The following is a 21,180-nucleotide window of genomic DNA, read 5'->3' as shown; positions in this document are numbered from 1 at the left end:
AACCAATACAAACCGTTTCTGTCTCGGGTCAAGATGCACCCACCCACCAAGTTTGAGGAACGTGCGACTCATAGTCTCCGAGAAAATAGGCGGAAGGCAAACTTTAACCAAAACTTTAACCAAATTTGTCACATACACACACACATACACACCCCACACACACCCCTACATACGGAAAAGTGATTATATAGTCTCCTGCCTTATCAGGCGAGACAACCTGCCTTATCAGGCGAGACAATAAATCAAATCATCAACCTACCATCAGTGTCGACAATGGAGACTTTTGCACCAATAGCCATAAGTAGAGGAACCAGATCAAAATCTGATGATGCTGCCACTAAGTGTCCACCTATGGTCTGTGATCAGTTATACAAATGAAAGAAAAAGTAGAAAAACTATAGAAATAGGAATTTAATGCCACTATCTTTCCCCTAATTATTACCACTCTGGATTTTTCCAAGGGAGCGGTCATTATTCATGCCAGGGGGAATGGGGGATTTTAGGGGAATGCACAATTTTTTTGAGCAATGGGGGGATCTAAAATGTTTTGCCAGGAAAGAGGGTGGATGTGAAATTTTAATAGGAGAAATTTCATAAAATAAGGGAGAAATGCAGAATTTTGGAATGGAAGCGAGGAAGGAACCCAAAATTTTGAAATCCCCCATTCCCCCTTGGGGTAAGTAGTGACGGTCCCTAAGCACCCCTTTTCCATGCACAGTGGCATAGCCTGTTTTTTTGGACCCGCGGGGGGGGCACAAACTAAGGCAGGCTGACAAACCACCCTTGTACATGTACATACCGTATTGTTTGTAATAAACGCCCGGGAGCGTTGCATTTTTCCAAAAGGGGGGCGTTTATTGGAAGTGAATTGTCAGTGAAAAAAGCGTAAAAATCGTGTTCAATTTCCTGATGGTGCTCCTATTAAAAGGAGGGATGTACACTATACATGATGGTGGCGCCCACGGAAAATGATATTTTCGTGGGGAATACAACAAAATTACACCTGTAAGTGCATGGAATTAGTGAAATTCTACCATAATTAGGCAATGAAATGGATGGGAGTTGAGTCATAATAGGTTTTGTCCATTCAATTTAGCGATCGTGACTGACATGACTGATGCAAGTTTTAAGCTTACCTACACGATATGTCATGGAAATGTTCAAGCATTTTGTCAATTTTCACAGAAAAATTGGAGGAAACATTTATTAGAGGGGGCGTTTATTACAAACAATACGGTATATGCTTTGCATGATTAACTTTACGTTAATTGTGATTCGATGCTGGGATCCATGGGCGTCAATCCCGGGGAACTACACGCCCCCCCCCCACCTTTTGGTAAAATGACCCATTTTTTGTTCTCTTTAGTCACTTTTAAACAATTTTGGTCGGGTGTCCCCCCCCACATTTCAAGCCGGATTGGCGCTAATGCTGGGATCAACTAAATACGCACCTACATCACTATACCAAACTACATTATGGATTTTACAATGAACATTGAACATGTCCGTACTTACAGCAACATTTTGTATTTGACAGGCAGCATATTGCTGCAAAGCCTGCTGAATTACTCCAAGAGACACTGCTTGACCACCTGTTTGTTACAAAACAAGAGTTTTTTAACAGTTTTTAAAAGTTCTAACAATTTTTAGAAAGTTTTAAAACAGGGAAGGACCTTTTAATGTCCTTATGCAGACTATAGTAACAGGGAAAACTTTGTATTACTTCCATTAATGAAATCATGCTCGTTAGGCCTATACCACTGGAAAACTCAACATTTTTATTTCCAGTAGTGGATTGAGCAGTGTTTTAGAGGGTGCCCAACCTATTTTTTGGGGCAAAATCATGCAAAACCAGCCCACTTCAGACAATTTTGGGTTCTAACAGCTTCTTCCCCCTCCAATATGTTGACCATCCTGGATCCATAGCCAGTGATGTATGCAGGGGAGGTGAGCTGGGAGGACCCCCCCTTTTTGTTATTCAGTTTGGGGAAATGAATCAGGGGAAATTGTGGGGATACTTTTGAACAGTCGGGAGCATCGAGATCTCCCCGATGCCACTGTCCGCTGCTAATTTCCCCTTTAAATTTATTTTCTATTACATGCCCACCAAAATGGGAATTGAATCAAACTTACTTGACAAAGTTTTACAATGATCTATGATGGCATTCTGTAGGGATGCTATCGTAACACTAGCTCCAACCTTTAGCCCAGTATCTGTAAGCTCGATGCTGTTGAGTTCCGAAACATGACTAGTGTAGATGACGACTCCTGCATGATCTTGTAAAGCACCTAGTGGTTTCAAAATACATACCATAATTATTGTTGCTGGGCAGAAAAAACCTGCAAATTTTCACTTTTACTCATTTGCAGCGGCGTAACTAGGGGTGGGGGTGGGAGGCAACGTGCCCCTGGCGCTACAAACTCAATAGTTACGCCACTGCTCATTTTGCAAAACAGTGAACAGTACAAAATGTCAAATTTGAAGGTATTGTCATTTTGCAAGGGATGTAAAAACAGCCAAACTGATCAAAGCTTTTCATTAGTTAAGTTATATTATTCAGCAAATTACTTCAGCGTAAAAAGAACAACGTCACACGATACTACGCAGCTTGACCAGCGAATGAGGTACCGATGTGATGATGACGTGATTCAATTAGCCAATCAAAACCCCACTTTTGTATACGCCATAAACTGCGCCAAATTGGCAGACCACTGAAGAACTTTGCTGAAAACTTTAGTTTGAAGTTCCCTGCAAATTGAAAATACCTTTAAATGTGACATTTTGAGCGGTTCTCTCTTTTGCCAAATAAGTAACAGGGAATATTCATATTCATAGGAGATTTTCCTGCCCAGCGATGTAATGTAACTACTATTTAGCACTCATTACCACAGAATTAATTAGGGTGCTAAAATCAGGTCACAAATGACTGGTTATTTTTCATCATAATAATGTTCCTTTTAGGAAATTCCATTGCCAGACCTTCATGGTGGTGTGATGTGAGCGGGAGGTTGTAATGCGGGTACGGGGATGTGCGGCAGACCCGGGGGGGCCACTTGTATTTCAAGGTGGACACCATGCTCATGTATAAAAACAAGTAAAAAGGGTTGTTTTTCAGCACTGGGCAAGTACAGCGCTGTACCTGTTTAGGGTGTCAAAACGCCAAAAATCAGGAAAAAGGGTATACTTTTCAAGCAAAATACTTGCTTAGGGTACCAAAGTTTAATGGCAAAATAAAAAAAAGGGTGAAATAGGCTATGTTTGGCTTCTATCAGAACATATCTTAGGGTAAAACATTAAGAAACATCAAACTAAATATTTAACAAGAACCTGAACATGAATTTTTACTTTCTTAGTGTTAAAAAAAATGGCAAAATACTTGTTTAGGGTATGTTTTGCACGTCGATCGACCATCAATGCTTGCTCGCTCCTTATTATTTATGAAATCAATTTTGGCCATTATTAATTGTGATAACATATAAATCTTTGCCTGTATTGATATTGAAAAGTATAAATTTAGCATTAATTCTGATTAATTAGTTGTTAGTTCATTAATAACAAGCATCGAAGCAGCATCAGCAGTCGATCCAAAGATAGAACAAATTTGTTTCTGGGGCCTTACAGTGGGGTGCTTTGTCGAACCCCAACGGTTGAGGTGCATTTTCAGCCATTTTGGTTTATTGATGGCTCTCAATTTCATGACAATTGGTGTAAGATAGGGTTCTTTTTCATTGATCATTTTTCATTGTTTTTTAGGAAAAATTGCGAAAAAAAATTGCCAAACATGGATAATTTTGGGTGTTTTTTGTCAAATTTGATTCAAAATTAGGTGGGTTTTTTTTCAATCTTTATAGCCACACATCCCCACTCAAACCAAAGTTGAGACCGGTGAGACCCCCAGGTTGTCAGAGTATTCAAGGTATATATACCTGAAGCTGTGTTCCCTGCAATGATCTTTGCCTTTGGGTTATTAGCCTTCAAACTCAGGATATCTTTAACACTGCTGGCACTAATCCATGTAAGTTGGTCACCAATAAATTGTGTGGATTGCTTGAAAGTGCTGCCATCATTTGTCTGAAAAAAAAATCACTCCACTTCATTAAATAGACCATCAACAGCAGGGGGGTCAGATGGGATATTGCCATTTTTGACGTCGCCACTGGATTAACACGTAATCATGAAAACTTCACAAACAATTTTATGGATGTGTTATGTGTTGCTAAAGCAAAATTATGTTATTCTAAAACCGTTGGGGTTCGACAAAGCACCCCACTGTAAGGCCCCAGAAACAAATTTGTTCTATCTTTGGATCGACTGCTGATGCTGCTTTGATGCTTGTTATTAATGAACTAACAACTAATTAATCAGAATTAATGCTAAATTTATACTTTTCAATATCAATACAGGCAAAGATTTATATGTTATCACAATTAATAATGACCAAAATTGATTTCATAAATAATAAGGAGCGAGCAAGCATTGATGGTCGATCGAAAGATCGAACTAATTTGTTTCTATTGCCTAAGTATGTTGTTTTGTAACTGCTAACTATCTATTTTGAACCCCCTGTCAGCCTTGTAGTTTCGTCAGCCTCATATGTAACATGTCCTGTACTGTCTGATCAACAGAGCTGCACTTGCACTCAAATTTAAAGTGTCTTCCACTTCTGCTGCAGAAATTTCTTCAATATGAATCGCATTTGGATGCAGTTTCATTTCAATTGTAAGATCAGTTTGAGCTCCTATAATGAGTTCAAATCATCACATGAAGGTAAAGGGTGGACCTAACAACATGTTTTCTAGTCAAAGAAATTTGAATACATGTACATTTTTGTCATTTTTGAAATTAAGCTCCACAATATTGGACATGGGGAAGCGATTGCCGAATAGGGTGCAACTCGACTAGTCTTACTACAAGACTGCCTTACCCAAACCCTAACCCTTAACCCTAAACTCCGTAAACTATGACTGGACTCAAGTCTATCAAGTTGCACCCTATTTGGTAATTGTAACTGTGGTTTTAAATAGATTGCTGACAGTGGTGGCGCCAGGAATTTTTTAAGGGGGATGCAAAGTGAATTTCGGGGGGTGGGCAAAATCAACAAATGTTGAACAAAATTACTGTAAAAAGTTGAAATTTTCATTATTTTGGGCTTTTACTGGGCGGGCAAGAGTTCTGACTGGGGGCATTTTCCCCCATGCCCCCCCCCTGTGTGGTGCAGCCACTGATTGCTGAAGACAGGGTTTAACTCTCACATCATACCCTGTCAGACAATGACCCTCCTTATCACAACTTACCAGCAATTCTGGAGGAAATATGATATCTTGTGAGGGGTCATATTCAGTGAATGTAGTAGAATCATAGAGCTCAGCACTCTGGAAAGAACAAAATATGATATCTTGTGAAGGGTCATATTCAGTGAATGTAGTAGCATCATAGAGTTCAGCACTCTGAGAAGAACAAAATATCATGTAAACGACATAATTAATAAGGAGAACCAGGTCTCCCTATACCACAATGTGCAATAGCGCTGTCAGTTTTGGGAAAATAATCGGAGGTATACTCAGGTCTTTGCCAATGGTACATGGAAACAAACAAATTCTGCATGATTACACAAACTATATTACGAATTGTGCTGCCATGATGCAGTCATGTCTACAGTAGAATTCATCTTGACCTTTGCAGGACTTAAACCCCATTAAAAGGTATTAAACCAAGATAACACTCATTGAAACAGCTCAACTGATTAAATCGGATCTTCTCTGGTTGTGCACATGTGTCTGTTTTACATGTGCGATATCGCAATAAAGCTGGTATTATAGCTTCAGTTGGGTAACCGATTATAAAGGAAAAACGAAAGGAAACAATGGTATGTGGACCTTTGTTCATGAAATGAGACAATGGCCTGCTTTTTGTTAACCAGCATTCTTGAAAATGAGCAACATAATGATTGTTGACTTAACACGGTTTGGAAATAATTTCTTCATATTTTTGGTGTTATCTGTCGTTTACATCATCCTTCCTAAAACACAAAAGTGCAACCCTCTCCAAACACCTAAATTAGCTAAAAATTTAGGACATGTTACAAAACTATATTTTCTAGAATTTCATAGAATAGTTTAAATGTAGCTTGTACCGCTTTTTTTGTGGCATCCTTCAGAACGGAGCGGTCCGTTACCAATATAGCTCAATATTTTCGGTCAAATCTCCATTCAATTAACACGGGAGTTGGCTAGCTATGAGCTAGCTTTGCTTTGCCCACACTCATATTCTACGAAAGTGCGACCCCTTCTGAACATCTAACCTAGCTGTAATTTTAGGTCATGTTAGAGAAATATATTTGCTAGAAGTTTGAAGAATAGTTTAAATATTGGCCTGTTATTTTTCACACAGTGATGTTAACTAGGCAGTGCCCATATACCTATAACATACACTGTTTGTAGAGGTCACGCGTCAATGGTGAGAGCACTGTGTATTGTGTATAGGAAAACGGACAGTAACTGCAGTATGCTCCTTAGACACAGTCAGTGCGTCACACCATGAAGCATGTCTAGTATCGCACACAAGCACTGATTTGTTTGGGTGCATTTCGAGTAAAACACAAGTACCCCATGTGTGTATCAAGATGGTGATTAAGCACAGGTTCTTTGATTTAATTCTGTGGTGTAAACACTAAAAACAATAGGATTTGCACATTAGGTTTCACTGCCTGAACAGAATTGATCACGGTCTCACCTCCTTTTTCAACCAAATTGACGGTATTAAACAACTCTTATGTGAAAGATCCACATTTTACCACAAATTGCAAACAGGCAAAACTCACTTCCTGGGAACTAAATACTACACAAGGTCATTTTTATGTAACTCATTGACCCATGTGTGTCATAAACTGCCTCTGGCTACATGAGAGCCTAGTGATCTGGTCAATTCATTGACAAATACTAACCTCAGGAGGGAATTCAATTTTTGATCAATGCTCTTCAGGTAGTGAAACATAATGAGAGCTAACTGGCAATTTAAACTTCCAGCTGTTATCCCGGGGGGGGTCACTCCAATTGTGGCCTGTACACCATCCGCGATAATGAAAACGCGTAAAAAGGGTCGTTTTTCGTGGGTAGGCACGATCCGCGCGTATCGCGTTTAGGGTGTCAAAAACATGAAAAATTGGAAAAAGGGTAGCAAAATTGCAATTTCTAAATACGCGGAAATGAAATTTAGGGTATGAAATTTGATGTTAGGAATGAAATCCCTGTTTAGGGTGTCGTTTTAGCCAAGGGTTAAATCCTTGTTTAGGGTGCTTTTCAAAAGTTGATTTCATCGCGGATGGTGTACAGGCCACAATGGGAGTGACCCCGGGCTGTTATACCACAAATTTTCCAACAAAATTACATTGCTCACATAAACACTAAATTTTCTTAGTATTTGTATGTTTAATACCTGTCCAAGCTCTTACCATGTCACTGTTACCTTCTCTGCAGCATTTCTCTCCAGTACTTCCATTGCAACAGCCTCCCTATGATAGATAAATGAATTAATTATAAAATCAATACAAGACATAATTTACTGAAAATATGACATGAATTTTTATGAGCCGGAAAGAAAGATTTTCTGAACCAAGGAATATGACAATTATAAGGAATAAGATTTGTTTAATAAAACTGTACGGTGTAGCCATCATTGCATAAGACAACATTGCTAATACCGTCAAGATTATCCTAAGGCCACAAAAAGAAGATTGTTTGATTGGCGTAATATAAAGGCCTTGGAACTTTTTTTCTTCCTTTAAAAAAAAAATTTAATCAACAAAAATTAAAAAAACTCTTAGGGTTGGGTCTAATTTTAGGGTCGGTCGGGTTACACCAATCAAACAATTTTTTTTGTGGCCTAATGGTGCACATGAGCTCCATTGACATAACTGAAACTTAAGTCCCAAACTTAAAGTGCCCTCCAATGAAAATCCCACCAGCAGATAAGGGCACAGATCTTTCTTGTTGGGAGGAAGCTCAATCTCTAATTGTACGTGAAATCTACCCAAGGCAATGGAGCCCAAGTGCGACATTAGGTGAATCTTTACGGTATATACTTCTGTGCGCTAGTTATACCTCATATTTCTCCTGCATGGTTTTCTGTGCAATCATGCAAACTAAGCCTTTGTATGATGTGTTAGCATAACCAGCGGGCATGTGCCTCCTCCCAATCAATTTGACCATTTAGAAAATCCCATAGGGATATTGCCGAAAAACTGTTTGTGCCCCCAATCAGGCCCAGTGTACCCCCCCCCATCATATGGAAAAGTAGTCTCTTTTGCTTAAATAAAAGGGGTCCCACAGTTAAGCAATGGGAGAAAATTGTCTTTTTTCACTTTCAACTTCAATTATTATAAAGGGAAAGTCTTTTATTTTTTGGCTCACTCTTAATTGTCTCATGTATATATTAAACTTTACTTTCCCCGGTTTTCAAGGAAATCTGATGAAAGACCTCATCGTACAGGAGCACTAAACACCGCAAGGTATTCCCAAAATCTCACTTGATTTATGGCGAAATACACTGACATGCACCCCATGTCATTAAAGTATCGTGCTATAGACGGCCCTCACTTGATAATAGAAAGTCCGATTGACTTGGCTCAAACGATATTTCCTAGAAATACTTTGCCAGATTCTACTCTCTAACAAGGAATCTGATTGGTTACAAAATGCCGTCGTACCGTAGGAAAACCATGCCCTCTTCCGTACAGCCCTGCTTAGTGTGTTGTGTGGTAATGTATGCATTGTGCATTGACCTCGAACGCCTCTGCACACACAGCGTGCACACACTGGAGTCGAGTATAATTTATTTAAAGAGACTTTCATAGGAAAACTTTTCCATATGATGGTCGGTTCCCCCCATAGGATGACTTATGCTACGCCACTGAAAGTATATTGACCCATATTCTACATAAGAAGTGGTAGTTCTGTATAGGATAATGGCCAAGGATTAGAACGTGAGTGGCTAAGAATGGCCATGGGCCGAAGGCCCCAGGCCATTCTTAGCCACCCACGTTCTAATCCATGCCATTAACCGACTTAATACACACCTATGACGTCGCGCTATTGTTTTATCGCTCCATTATTTTCAGCGAATGGAGTGTTTTATAGAAATAGGTTGCTCATTTACAAATTGATCAATTGCTGATTGATACCGTAATAATAACAATGGTTTTGCAGGTGCGATTGAAAAATACATTGACTAGTCAGCTTTACGTAAAATTTCTATAGAATTACTCATCACGATCCAGGTGTTTAGTACAAATCATCCGTAACCACCTTCTTGAATTATAAAGATTAAAAATGTTTGTTACATGAATTGAATAAACGTAGATCATTCAAGTGATTAGACCAACAATTAGTTCTTTATGCCCACTTCTTTAACTATTGAAGTAGTTGCGTTTAGGTTTCTATTTTGCATAATAAGGAAAATTGGCAAAGTGGTCATAGGTTCATATGAAAGGTTCAATTGCGGATCATTACAGCAGGGTACCTCAATAAAGCTAGACCTGCGCTATATATCTGAGCAATGATACTCTTCTCTGTGAATCGAGCGTTCGATTTTGGAACAACCATGCAGTTATGGACAATATTTTTTATCTTCGTTGGATTTGGATAATTGTTCGAGGATATATATATCGTTGATTCGCAGCATTTCTTTGGAACGGAGGACGTAAATCAGGCATGATTCTCCGAGTAGCCGAAGAAAGGTACGAGAATTGTAAATGTGCAAACTTTTATTTGTTTTATTTGGTTGGCCTTATTACAACCCATTTTACCTAGGCCTACATGTCACTAAACTTCAAGCGGCAAAAACAAAATAAAAATAAAAATAAAAAACTTCGCCGCCCTCGCCGCGAAATAAAAGCCCTGACCTCAACTTCCAGTCCCCTCCGAAATCAAATGGAGCGTCCCTTACATTTATCGGATAGGCCTACTGATCGATGTAAGTAAATATCCAAGCATCACCAAAATACCATCAGATTAAACATCAGATGTATTAAAGACATATCAAAATTAAACAAAAAATAGACATAGTGTGACTTTTATCATCAGTAAACATGTGCAAATCAAACTATAAAATAAGCAAATAGGCCTAAATGCATTGATACAGAATGTATATATGTAGCAATGTTTCACAAATAACAAATAATACGTAGGGTCTAATCGACTGAAAACGCATACAAAATATAAAGAAGAAAAAAAAAAAGAAAAACTAAACAAAGTTTAATAGAAAAAGAACAGAAAAAACCTGAATGTAAATATTCAAATACTAAAATTATGTTATAATAAACATTCAACTTGTTTAACTTAATTGAGCGTCGAAAGTAAGGTCGATAATTTTAAGTATACACTGAAAATAAAAATGTTTAGGTTTCTGTAACCCTTTTAAACACGCCTAATGTTATTAAAACTGAAAATAGTTGGTATCCACATTTTCAAGAAATTACTGGTATTTTCAGACTCCTGCATTATTACAAATCCAAAATAAAACCTAACACTTTCCATTTTCAAATAATCGCCCTCTAAAGTTTAAACTTAAACACGTCAAAGTGTTATAAACACTAACGATATAACATTTTTTAAACACCATGTTTAAATTTTAAACATTGTTAGTGTTTAGAGTTTAATAGTCCTCAAACGTTCGAAATTTGTAGTTACAACAACTGGGTTGTATATATGTATTACAAACCATTTTACCTTCATGTCTATGAGGGCAACAAAAAACCCACCACCAACCCCCCCCCCCAAACAAAAAGACAACGGTAGCGAAATAAAAGCTCCGACCTAAACTTCCAGCCCCATGGAGTATCCGTAACATTATAATATTTAATTATCGGATAGGCCTACTGATTAGAAGTAATATTCAAACATGCCAAAATACCGTCATATGAAACAAAAAATATAATGAAAAGACAAATAAAAATCATACAGAAAATACATGTGTGGCTCACGCATGCAATATGAATTTTAAAAAAAATAGACCTACTGTGGCTTTTATCATTATTAAACATGTCCAAAAGCAAACAATTAAAAAATAAACAGATGCATAGGCCTAAATGCATTAATTTGATACAGAATGTAGAATGTGTATTATGTATAGCAATGTTGCCCAAATAACAAATTATATGTAGGGCCTAAACCACTGAAAGCGTATAAAAATATAAAGAAGAAAAAATGTTATGAAAAACAGTAACATGTTTAACTTCTCTTTTAACCTAAATTGAGCGTGGAAAGAAATGTCCCAAATAATACCAAATGAAGCCTAAAATAAGCATTTTCCAAAGTGAGGGTAAAAATACATCTTGCATAATAAGTATAACTTGGCCAACAGTTTAACCTGCCCGTTTTGATCTTGCCTTGCTTTTCACAGATTGCATTGTAAATTTATGTTTAAGGGCTCGGATAGCGACGTTTTCACGTATCTTTGTGGCATCTGAGAGCACATCAGACAAATCGAATTGCATTTTGAATACGAGGAATGTCCTTCTGATATCAAATAATTTTGATTTTTTTTTAATTTGCGATGTAATTTTAATACACATTTTATGGCAAATTATTAAAATATTTAATTAAATTTTTGAAATTTAACAGTCCTCAAAGTAAATTGTATAAATCTAACGATGTGCACTTAAAAAGAGTATGAAGTTTGGGTGAACAGCATACGTCCATCATGTGAAAAATTTGACCTTCATTATTGAAGATAATAGCTCAAAACACTAAAAAATGTAGGTCTTTTTGGAACAAAATATGTTTATGTTCAATATGAAAGGTCAAAATTGTCAATTGATGGTTGGCTTTTCATCCCAGCTACATACAGTGTAATTACATGTCATTAGATTTATAAAGTTTACTTCGAGGACTGTTAAATTTCAAAAATATGAAATTTTAATAATTTGCAATAAAATTTGTAGTATCGCTAATTTCACAAATTAAATCAAAATTATTTGATATCAGAAAGACATCGTATTCAGCATGAAATTCGATGTCTGATGTGAGGTCCCATAACAATACCGTGCAAATGTTGCAACCCGCTTCCTTAATAATGTATTAATCAAAATCATTGTCTTGTTGTTTTTTGTATCATTGTTTTATATGAATGAAGTGATGATAACAATATACTGCACTTTTCCCAAATACTTGCTTTTCGAAAGTGCAATTATTGTTATTAACACTACATTAAGTAAATGCCAGTACTTTCCCTGAAAAGTATTTGCTTTTCAGAGAAAAGAGAAAGGCATTTACGAATGGCGTGTTATTGTGATCATCGCTCCATTCGTGGAAAATAATGGAGCGGTAAAACAATAGCGCGACGTCATAGGTGTGTATTAATGCTACAGAGTTGTTTTTAAAAAAAATCATTTATAGTGCGCTACGCACAGGCACAATGCCTAGCGGTTGATCCACAAGCCTCAGCACACTTTACGGATTTATAGTAGGTGGCCCTTTTCTACTGAAGATTTGATAGCTTCCCTTTGTCCACTCAAAAGGTTAATGGCTCTATCTTAGGGAACAAACCAAAAGATCGATGACGTCCTATAAACGTAACTAGTTTCGTTTCTCAGCCAACCCCCTCCCTCCCTACCAGAAACGTAATAATGAAATGTTGAAAATTTTGACATAATAATAATAAAGACACATTCTTCTGACCGATGTTTTTGTACAAACGTAATCGAGTATTTTTACCCCCTCCCCCCTAAACGAAACTAGTTTCGTTTATAGGACGTCATCGATCTTTTGGTTTGTTCCCTTACCTCAGTGAAAGTCTTGAATGCATCTAGTATTGGTCTATACCCAGTACACCTGCACAGATTTCCCTCCATTGCACGCAGCACCTCATCACTGGTTGGTTTCGGGTTGTTTCTTAGTAATGTGTACATTGACATTATCATACCTGGGCTACAAAATCCACACTGGGAACCATGGGCCTTGGCTAGTCGTTCCTGATTTGAGTGTTGAAATGGGAATTATGAAAATGAAATTATGCAGCAACTTGATTTTGGGCTATTCCCACACCCCCTATGGAAGACATGACCTTAATTTTCCACACAGAGAGTGTGAATTTCAAATTGGGGTACCTGTATGGGTGGTTCCTACACTGCCCCACCCCCTGTGTGGGAGATTAAGGTCATGTCTTTCATAGGGGTTTATGGATTTTAACTAGAATAGACCAGAATTTCAGAATTAATTAATTTCAGAATTTAATTGATGAATTTCTTCTCGCCCCACACTGTTTATCACATGCAGATATAGGTAGTGTATGTGCTTCGTCCGTGATTCGGAAGTCACGTAAAGCTGTTGGTCCCGTGTACAGGAAGAGTCAAACCCTGTGCACGTTAAGTGTCAGAGCTATTCGAAAAGAGAAGGGGAACCATCCCCGGTTCTGATAGGTTCTAGGATCGTGCATAGGTAAAAAACTGTGCACGTTAAGCCCGTGCAACGATACACACCGACATCGCCTGGCTAATAATTATTTGATGCAGCAGAGATATTCAAATAAATACACAGGATCGATACACGTGGATTGCTATGCACGATTTTGATATCAGACGAAAATCTTCGGATACCGGGTTGGAAAATGATGAATATCTCCCGTAAATGATTTTTTCTCAAGAAACCAGATGTGGTCTCATACACTTAAAAATCCGTGTTGAACAGATATGATAGTCGTTAGTTTGCGCTTTGAGAGAGTAGCTTGCGTCTTGAGCTGAAAAAGTGACCAAAATTCAAGATTTTAAATAGCGCAGCGTAGAACCTTGTGGAGGTAGTCTCAGGCCAGACTATATGTGGCTATCACGAACATACAGGATCGACGAGTGTCAGACCGACTGACACAAACTGGCTGTGTAGGAGACTATCGTAGAGACAGTCTATAAGCATATGACAATGGCGAATGTATGCTCGCTGACCGTACAGAGGTCAGTCACAGGCTAATGTCATTAGCCTTAGTCGGATATCCTTCAGCCTACTATGCATTTAAAAACTATTAAACAGGTGGGAATACAATGGCCATCCGTGGCTGTGGATTCAACCTACCATGGCATTTTCTGCCATGAAGATATCGGGCCGATCGACACTGTGCGATACTCAATTTGAGGTATGCACGTATATAGAAAGAAGAAGAAGACCATTTTCTAAACATCTTTATAGTAAGCTATGGGGTAATTCAGTGGATAATACAAGTAATCCTCTGTTCTTCTAGAAAGCACTGGGATAACAACAATAATAAAAATTCCTTTAAAAATGGAATGGGGTGCCCATGCAATGGGAGCTTTTATTTTATTAGCTTGAAATGCAACCATTTGGATAACATTTACTTCTTTAAAACAATAGAGGTTATCCACTTCACTCATGTGTGACTTCTAACAAAAGACGCTGATTCCCGTAGTATTCCTCATTCAAAGGAATTCAATAGACGACCTCGGAGTTACCTGCATGACTTTGGCGGGCTATTTTGAAACAGTCATGTTTCCACATTCAGGTACTTCTTTTGAAAGTCCTAAACAAGGTATAGCAGTCGCTGATAGGATATGCAGCTTATAGAACACGGATAACCTCTATAATGTAACATAAGCAGAGTAAACAAAGAAAGATTATGAAATGTAAAGCATTATATTGCAGTGGAGAGGTGTAAATGGTACTACATGGGATTATCAGGCTCAATCCAAACCAAAATAAAGACCCCTACCACCCATCTCTACCGGGATATCATATGTTACAGATCATACCTGAACTGCATGTAGTTTTGTCTTGGTGCTCCCAATCCCTTCTATGGTTGTGACAGCTTTACCATGGATGGCACACAGTGGATATAGACATGCATTCACAGCGATGTGACTGATGGATGAACAATGAAATGTATGGTTGATGTTAAACAAAACATAATGTGACAAAAGAGATGAGTCTAATGTCGCTAAGGTAATGGGGAAAAAAAAGGTCCACAGGACCGACTGACCCAGAATAGTGGATTTTTAGTGGATCTTTTTTTTAATTTTGCTAAAATCATGTAATATCAGCCATTTGGGGGCCAAAAGTTGGCTGAATTGCAAAAGCCCTTACATTCACTTTTTGATTTTTTGAGAAAAACAGCTTTTAAAACAATACTATTTTATATTCATTTTAAGTTCAGATTTCCGGACATTCCCCAAGATTTCCTAAACGGGAAATATGCAATATCTCTGGAAGGGAAAGGGGTATGAAGGTCAAAATGTGTATTTTTACCCACACTGTAATGCCATGCCAATAACTCAATTTTAGCCAGATGTGGATATATTGCTTTTGCAACTAAGCTCTTCATTAATTTTTGTAGAATTTTTTTTTTTCAGATTTTGGTCATTTTTTCAGAAAACAAAAAATGCCTGACCCTACGTATAAGGTCCGTCTGCCCGCCCGTAGAACAGGGTGGGTTGTTTTGGGTTTTTTTCGTCCCTTGATATTGATTTTTAGTTATTAAGTTAGCTGATACCATTGGGCAGGCCCATACACAGGATTTTTGAAGGGTGATTGGTGTTTTTCACACCAACGCTAAAAAAACGTGTATCTGATTATAGGGTGATAGGCTAGATGTACAAACCTGATATTCTTAGTTGATGGATCCACCGTTGACACCATGACAGTGCAGGCACCACACCCACCAACTCCACACCCAATCTTACATCCTGTCAGCTGTACTATAGATCATCAGTTAAAGAAAGCAAGTTATGCATTCAGTGCATGCATATTGATATAAAGTAGATTGAATGATATGGTGATGTTCAACAATGTTTTATTGACATTAAGGTGAGGGACTGGTCTATCGATACGCTTGAACGAACCGCTACACTGTTCAGTGGCTTTCTTGTACTATATGAAATGTGGCAAACTATGATGCACACACACACTACAGGGCAAAGAACAATGGAAATTGCCATAATTCGTGTGCATACTTCCGGGCAATGACGTCACATGTCAAGTGGTCTATAATTTTGTACAAAAGTACTTTATCAAAGTATGCATATTGATGGTGTGTAGACTTCCTTGACCTTTACACTACCTTTGGTTGAAACCAGTGGGGGTCAATGGGTGAAAATCAATTTCAGGAGAGCCATATTAACAAAAAAAAAATGCCTAAAATTTCTTTTGCCCAAAAAGTGGCCACTAATTTTCCCAATTTTTAATATATTTACTGGTACAGCTGCACCCGGGCCATTTTTTGAAAGGTATCACACTGATGTGGGGAGTTGTGCAACAATAATGAGCTCGGGCAGGGGGGAATTGGGGGCCCCAAGAATGTTTGGCAAGACAAATGGGGGGTGGAGCAAACAATTTGACGGGGGGAAAGTGTTCTTGGTACACTTTCATCATTAACAGTTATTTAGCATGTGCAAAGGGGTGGGGAGCAATTGGCAGGCTGAGTATGGGAAACCAATTTCATCATTGTAGAACGTACTGTGATGCATAGTTAGCTAACCCTGTATGCCATTCTCTTTTGATTACTTATTATGCTGTTATCATCTGATCTCTGTTAAAAAATTGATAATGATGCCCTCTATTTATTTGATCCCAGGCCTGTTCTCTAATTAAAAAATAATCCAGCGTATCATGAATTTACCAGAAGCTGAATCCGGATTCAGCTGTCTGCCAAATTCATAATGATAACAACACTAAATGCACAATGATATACAACTAAATTCACAAAAAAGAAGATTCAGAATAAATATTGATATACCTGGGTTTAACTATAGTCCTTTCATTTCATTGTAAGACTGGCATGCTTTCATAGTTAACCAATGACCCGGGACCTTGACACTCTTTGAGCCACTGTGGACTTGCCTCAAAAGGCTGGCCAGCTAGCTTAACCCTATTGTGTACAAAGTATTTTATATGACATGTTTCATACCGGGGTGCATAAATAGCCCAGGGGGGTCACTCCCATTGTGGCCTGTACACCATCCGCGATAATCAACTTTTGAAAAGCACCCTAAACAAGGATTGAACCCTTGGCTAAAATGATACCCTAAACAGGGATTTTCAAACCCTAAACAAGGATTTTATTCCTTGCATCAAATTTCATACCCTAAATTTCATTTCCAGGTATTAGCCATTGCAATTTTGCTACCTTTTTTCTGATTTTTCATGTTTTTGACACCCTAAACACGATATGTGTGTATGGAGCCTAACCACGAAAAAATACCCTTTTTACGGGTTTTTATTATCGCGGATGGTGTACAGGCTACAATGGGAGTGGCCCCCAGGATAAATAGTTTGATTCCAAGATCAGGGGGTTTCATGGGTTGAAAACCTCATGTGTTATGTAGTTTTTGCTTTTTCTTTTTCCTCTATTTTTTCAATTAATCTGGACAAGTTTTGGTGCATGTTTTTTAGAAAAGTATGTCTAATGAGAATGTATTGACCTTCACACATTCTTTTTTGTTGCAGGGGGGAATGAAAATGTTAACTGCCTTGTCGATGATTTTCCTTTTCAACAGATAAATTCTACTATAAATGCACCCACAGAGATGGTCTTATACATGAAGGATACATTTGGAGCGGATGTACCGTGCAAGACTCCAGCAAGGATCTGGCTGCTTCTCTGCAATCTGTAAAAATAAAAATAACAACAAAATTTTCATATGATGGAGGGCTTTTCATCCCAGCTACATACACTTAAAATACATATCATTAGATTTATACAATAAACTTTGTGGACGGCTAAATTTCAAAAATATTAATTAGTAATCATTTGCAATAAAATTTGTATTATATCACGAATTTCAAAAAATCTAAATGATTTAATATCAGAAGGACATTCCTCATTCATTCATTCATTCATCTTTATTTCATTCAAATATAAAATATAACAGCACAACAATTAAACACATACATTGAATGAGGAGGTTCTCAGAAGGCCGGGTGGCCTGTATTAAGAACCCCTGTCCTATTAAACAAAAAAAAAGTTTCAAAATAACAACAACAAAATATACAAAATACAGTATTCAAAATGCAATTCCATATCTCTCAGGCCCCACAAAAAATACCTGAAAATGTCACTATCCAAGCCCTTAAACTTTCAGAAACATGCAAAACAGGTCATCATTTCCATGTTAGACTTACCTTCTGTCCATTACAGAAGAAAACCAACATACCATCTACTGCAGAGGCTGCAGTCATCTTGTCTGACAAAGTCTACTTATTGCATGATAACCTGAGATGTACAAAGAAATATCTAAATTGAGTTATACCACTTGAAACCTGACACCTCCTGTATATAAACATCAATAAAAAATTAAATAACCCCCATAATGGTCATTATTCAAAAACAAAATCGCGAGATTGTATTACAAATCTGTAAAATGCGTTGGAAGCAGAATTTATTTCTGCGCCTTTTAAAATAGGGCAGCATCAATAACGAAAATGTCATACCGATAAATGACACGTCTGTTTTGCCCTGTGTTTTTAAGTTTGCCTTGCGAACTACTCGGACACCCCGCTGCTTTCGCCCTTTTTTGTTTCTCCTTTGGACACCCAACACTTATAATGTTTACAGTAATAATTTATACAGTTAATAGTGAGAACTTGACCACGAATGGCTTTAATAGCTTCATTTCACCTTTTTCAAACTAAAATTGTACTCAATAATAGTACCAAAATAGTCCACCAAATGGTTTCAATTGGGCCTTCATTTTGCAAAAGTTTCTCACTTCTGAGGGGGCACATCCCCCCTCAGTCACCCTCTGCGTCACGCAAGCATGACGCGATGACTGCTTGTCTGCATCGCTACCATTATTTCTATTTTTTACATCACCCTGACTGCCCGCCCCACTTTCAAAATCGTTCCGCCGCCGCTGGCAAAGGGGGCAGCTTTTGGCCAACGGGCAACAGCTATTATAGGCTGTACAAAATAATAGATATTCAGTGTCAACAGGAATTTATTTGGGGGGGGGGGGGAGCATTGAGGGGGCAAAGTGAATTTCAGGGAGGGCAAAATCAACCAATTTTGCACAAAATTGCCGCAAAAAGTGGAATTTTTCACAATTTTGGGTTTTTACTGGGGGGAAACAGGGAGGTCAAGAGTTATGAATGGGTGGCATTTGCCCCCGTGGCATCGCCACTGGTCATATTTTCATGCATGAGTAGGTCATGAGGTTTTACAAAAAATGGGCTAACCACTAAAAGGAGGATTTTGTGATGGCCACTGTTGTCAGAACGAAATTCAACTAAATGAATTAATCTGCAAGAAATTTTTGGTACATAAAACATTATGTAGCCCTGTGACGAATTCTCAGATGTAGCCAGAGGTTTCCAGTGATATAAAAATCGCACCTTTTTTGAGAAAAGTGGGGGATGAGTATGAGATTGTGGATCACAAAATGACATTCCTTTACGGGTTTCTATTGTTACATGTAATAGCTGCCTTCTGGGTGGGTTAGGGTTATACAGTGGCGGCACTATGGGGGGGGGGCAAGGGAGGCATTTTCCCCAAAAATATTTTTCTTGCCCCCCTAGTTTGCCCCACCCCCACTTTTAAGGCAAAACCCCCAAAATCATGTACATTTCCACTTTTTTGCACAATCCCCCCCTGAAATTCACTTTGCCCCCCATGCCCCCCAAAAAAAAATCCCTGGCACCGCCACTGGGGTTAATAATATAACACTGTACTTCCACAAGGCAGCTATATTACATGTAAGAATAAAACCCCCTAGTAAAGAATGCCTTTATGCAGTAGGCATGTAGGCCTATAGCCATCTCTTTTTTCCCTGGTGGATCATGACTGTACCCCCCTCCCGGGGTACCCCCCTTAATTATAACATTAAAGTAAAAGAACTTACATTTATAAATGATACCAGAATTGATGGGCAGTGCAAAATAGCTCTATGTGTACTCCAGTATATGCGTTCGCCATGCAATAGCAACTCAGCTCAACTTCTGCTTCAATCGACCTGTATAATTCTGGACTGGTGCAGGCAGTCATGTCCGCTGGAGCTGGGTCAACAGGGCTAGTCTGGGTCAATGACAAAATAGTACAGCTGCTAACTTGAAGCATTGTGTATTTTGTGATAAAACCAGTAGCTTGAGAACATGCTTTTTGTGAATAAATAAATTGTTCCAAGATTTCATCCGATTTCATAATGGTTTTATTTTACAAAATGTTGCTTTTCTCTATTTTATCTTCTTTTAATTGTAAACTATTGTGCAGGATGAGTGGGCACTTCTGTGTTTGGATTTCAAAGCCCCATTCATAGCTCTTGATCAGAGCCCTCGCAGTACCTTAGAAGATCCAGAGATCCCCAAGTAAAATAAACCCAAGCGAGTGACTAGTTAGTATTAGTAAAGAAAATGTATATAGGCCAATCCATCCTGTAATACCACTCCCATGCATCACCCAGCAGTACATGTATTTGTACAGAGCTTGCCGAAGGCAAGCTTCACTATAGGCAAGTCACCAACATAAAAGTAGGACCACTATGCAGTAAAGATCACTGTCTACCTGAGATATTGGTCTACCCCACACACCAACCGCGAAAGTCCACTGACCGACGCGCCAGTGTCAGAGGGCATATGGCATGGTTTTTTCATTTTTTCTTTCAATTGGATGGAAAATAGGTTGGCTTTGGAGCAAAGCTAGCCGGTCTTTACTAGAGTGTCAGAGGGCATATGGCATGGTTTTTTTTTTTTCTTTCAATTGGATGGAAAATAGGTTGGCTTTGGAGCAAAGCTACCCCATTCAGTGATCCCAGTGAAAGTGTAGGCCTAGAAAAATTAAAATTGTTTGCAAATTGTGAAGGATAAGTCATTCAAATTGTCATTTGGTACTTTTGAATGAAAAAATTGGTAAAAAACGAAGAAAACAGCAGCATATGACGAAGTTGAAATACATGTAGGCCTATAGGCCTATTATAGGGGCCTAGCTAATTTATATATGGCCTACCATCAGTAGGCCTATATAAATTACAGCTTCATGTAAATTCCTTATTTTTATCGCTTTCGGCTGAACCACTAGCAGGCTATGTTAACACATTTATGAATTTTGATGATTTTTACGATCGTTCGGATGAGCAAATCAGAGAATGGGCCTCAAAGCCCATTTACTCATCCTCAATTAGGCCTACTTGCTTTTGCCACTTATGATGTGTAAGAACGGTACGGTAATGTTATTTTGTTACTTTTGTATTTTGC

The 21,180-nt window shown here is 38.2% G+C and overlaps 1 protein-coding gene across 1 annotated transcript in view; it reads right to left on the bottom strand.

Annotated features, from left to right (window-relative positions):
* LOC140150098 (xanthine dehydrogenase/oxidase-like) overlaps nt 1-19,991 on the bottom strand; it is a 60,017-nt gene extending 40,026 nt beyond the window's left edge. The window contains exons 1-12 of the mRNA XM_072172103.1: nt 19,833-19,991; nt 18,118-18,229; nt 17,546-17,603; nt 15,599-15,695; nt 14,754-14,862; nt 12,780-12,968; nt 7,452-7,511; nt 5,296-5,373; nt 3,928-4,072; nt 2,134-2,289; nt 1,516-1,592; nt 260-356 (exon numbers count right to left, since the gene is read on the bottom strand). Of these exons, the coding sequence (XP_072028204.1) occupies nt 260-356; nt 1,516-1,592; nt 2,134-2,289; nt 3,928-4,072; nt 5,296-5,373; nt 7,452-7,511; nt 12,780-12,968; nt 14,754-14,862; nt 15,599-15,695; nt 17,546-17,603; nt 18,118-18,174 (1,123 nt within the window). The 5' untranslated portion in view covers nt 18,175-18,229; nt 19,833-19,991. The remainder of the gene's footprint in view (nt 1-259; nt 357-1,515; nt 1,593-2,133; nt 2,290-3,927; nt 4,073-5,295; nt 5,374-7,451; nt 7,512-12,779; nt 12,969-14,753; nt 14,863-15,598; nt 15,696-17,545; nt 17,604-18,117; nt 18,230-19,832) is intronic.
* Nucleotides 19,992-21,180: the final 1,189 nt, after the last annotated feature.

This window comes from Amphiura filiformis, chromosome 4, assembly GCF_039555335.1.
Source record: "Amphiura filiformis chromosome 4, Afil_fr2py, whole genome shotgun sequence".
NCBI lineage: Eukaryota > Metazoa > Echinodermata > Ophiuroidea > Amphilepidida > Amphiuridae > Amphiura > Amphiura filiformis.
This window is presented reverse-complemented; position numbering and strand designations above follow the sequence as displayed.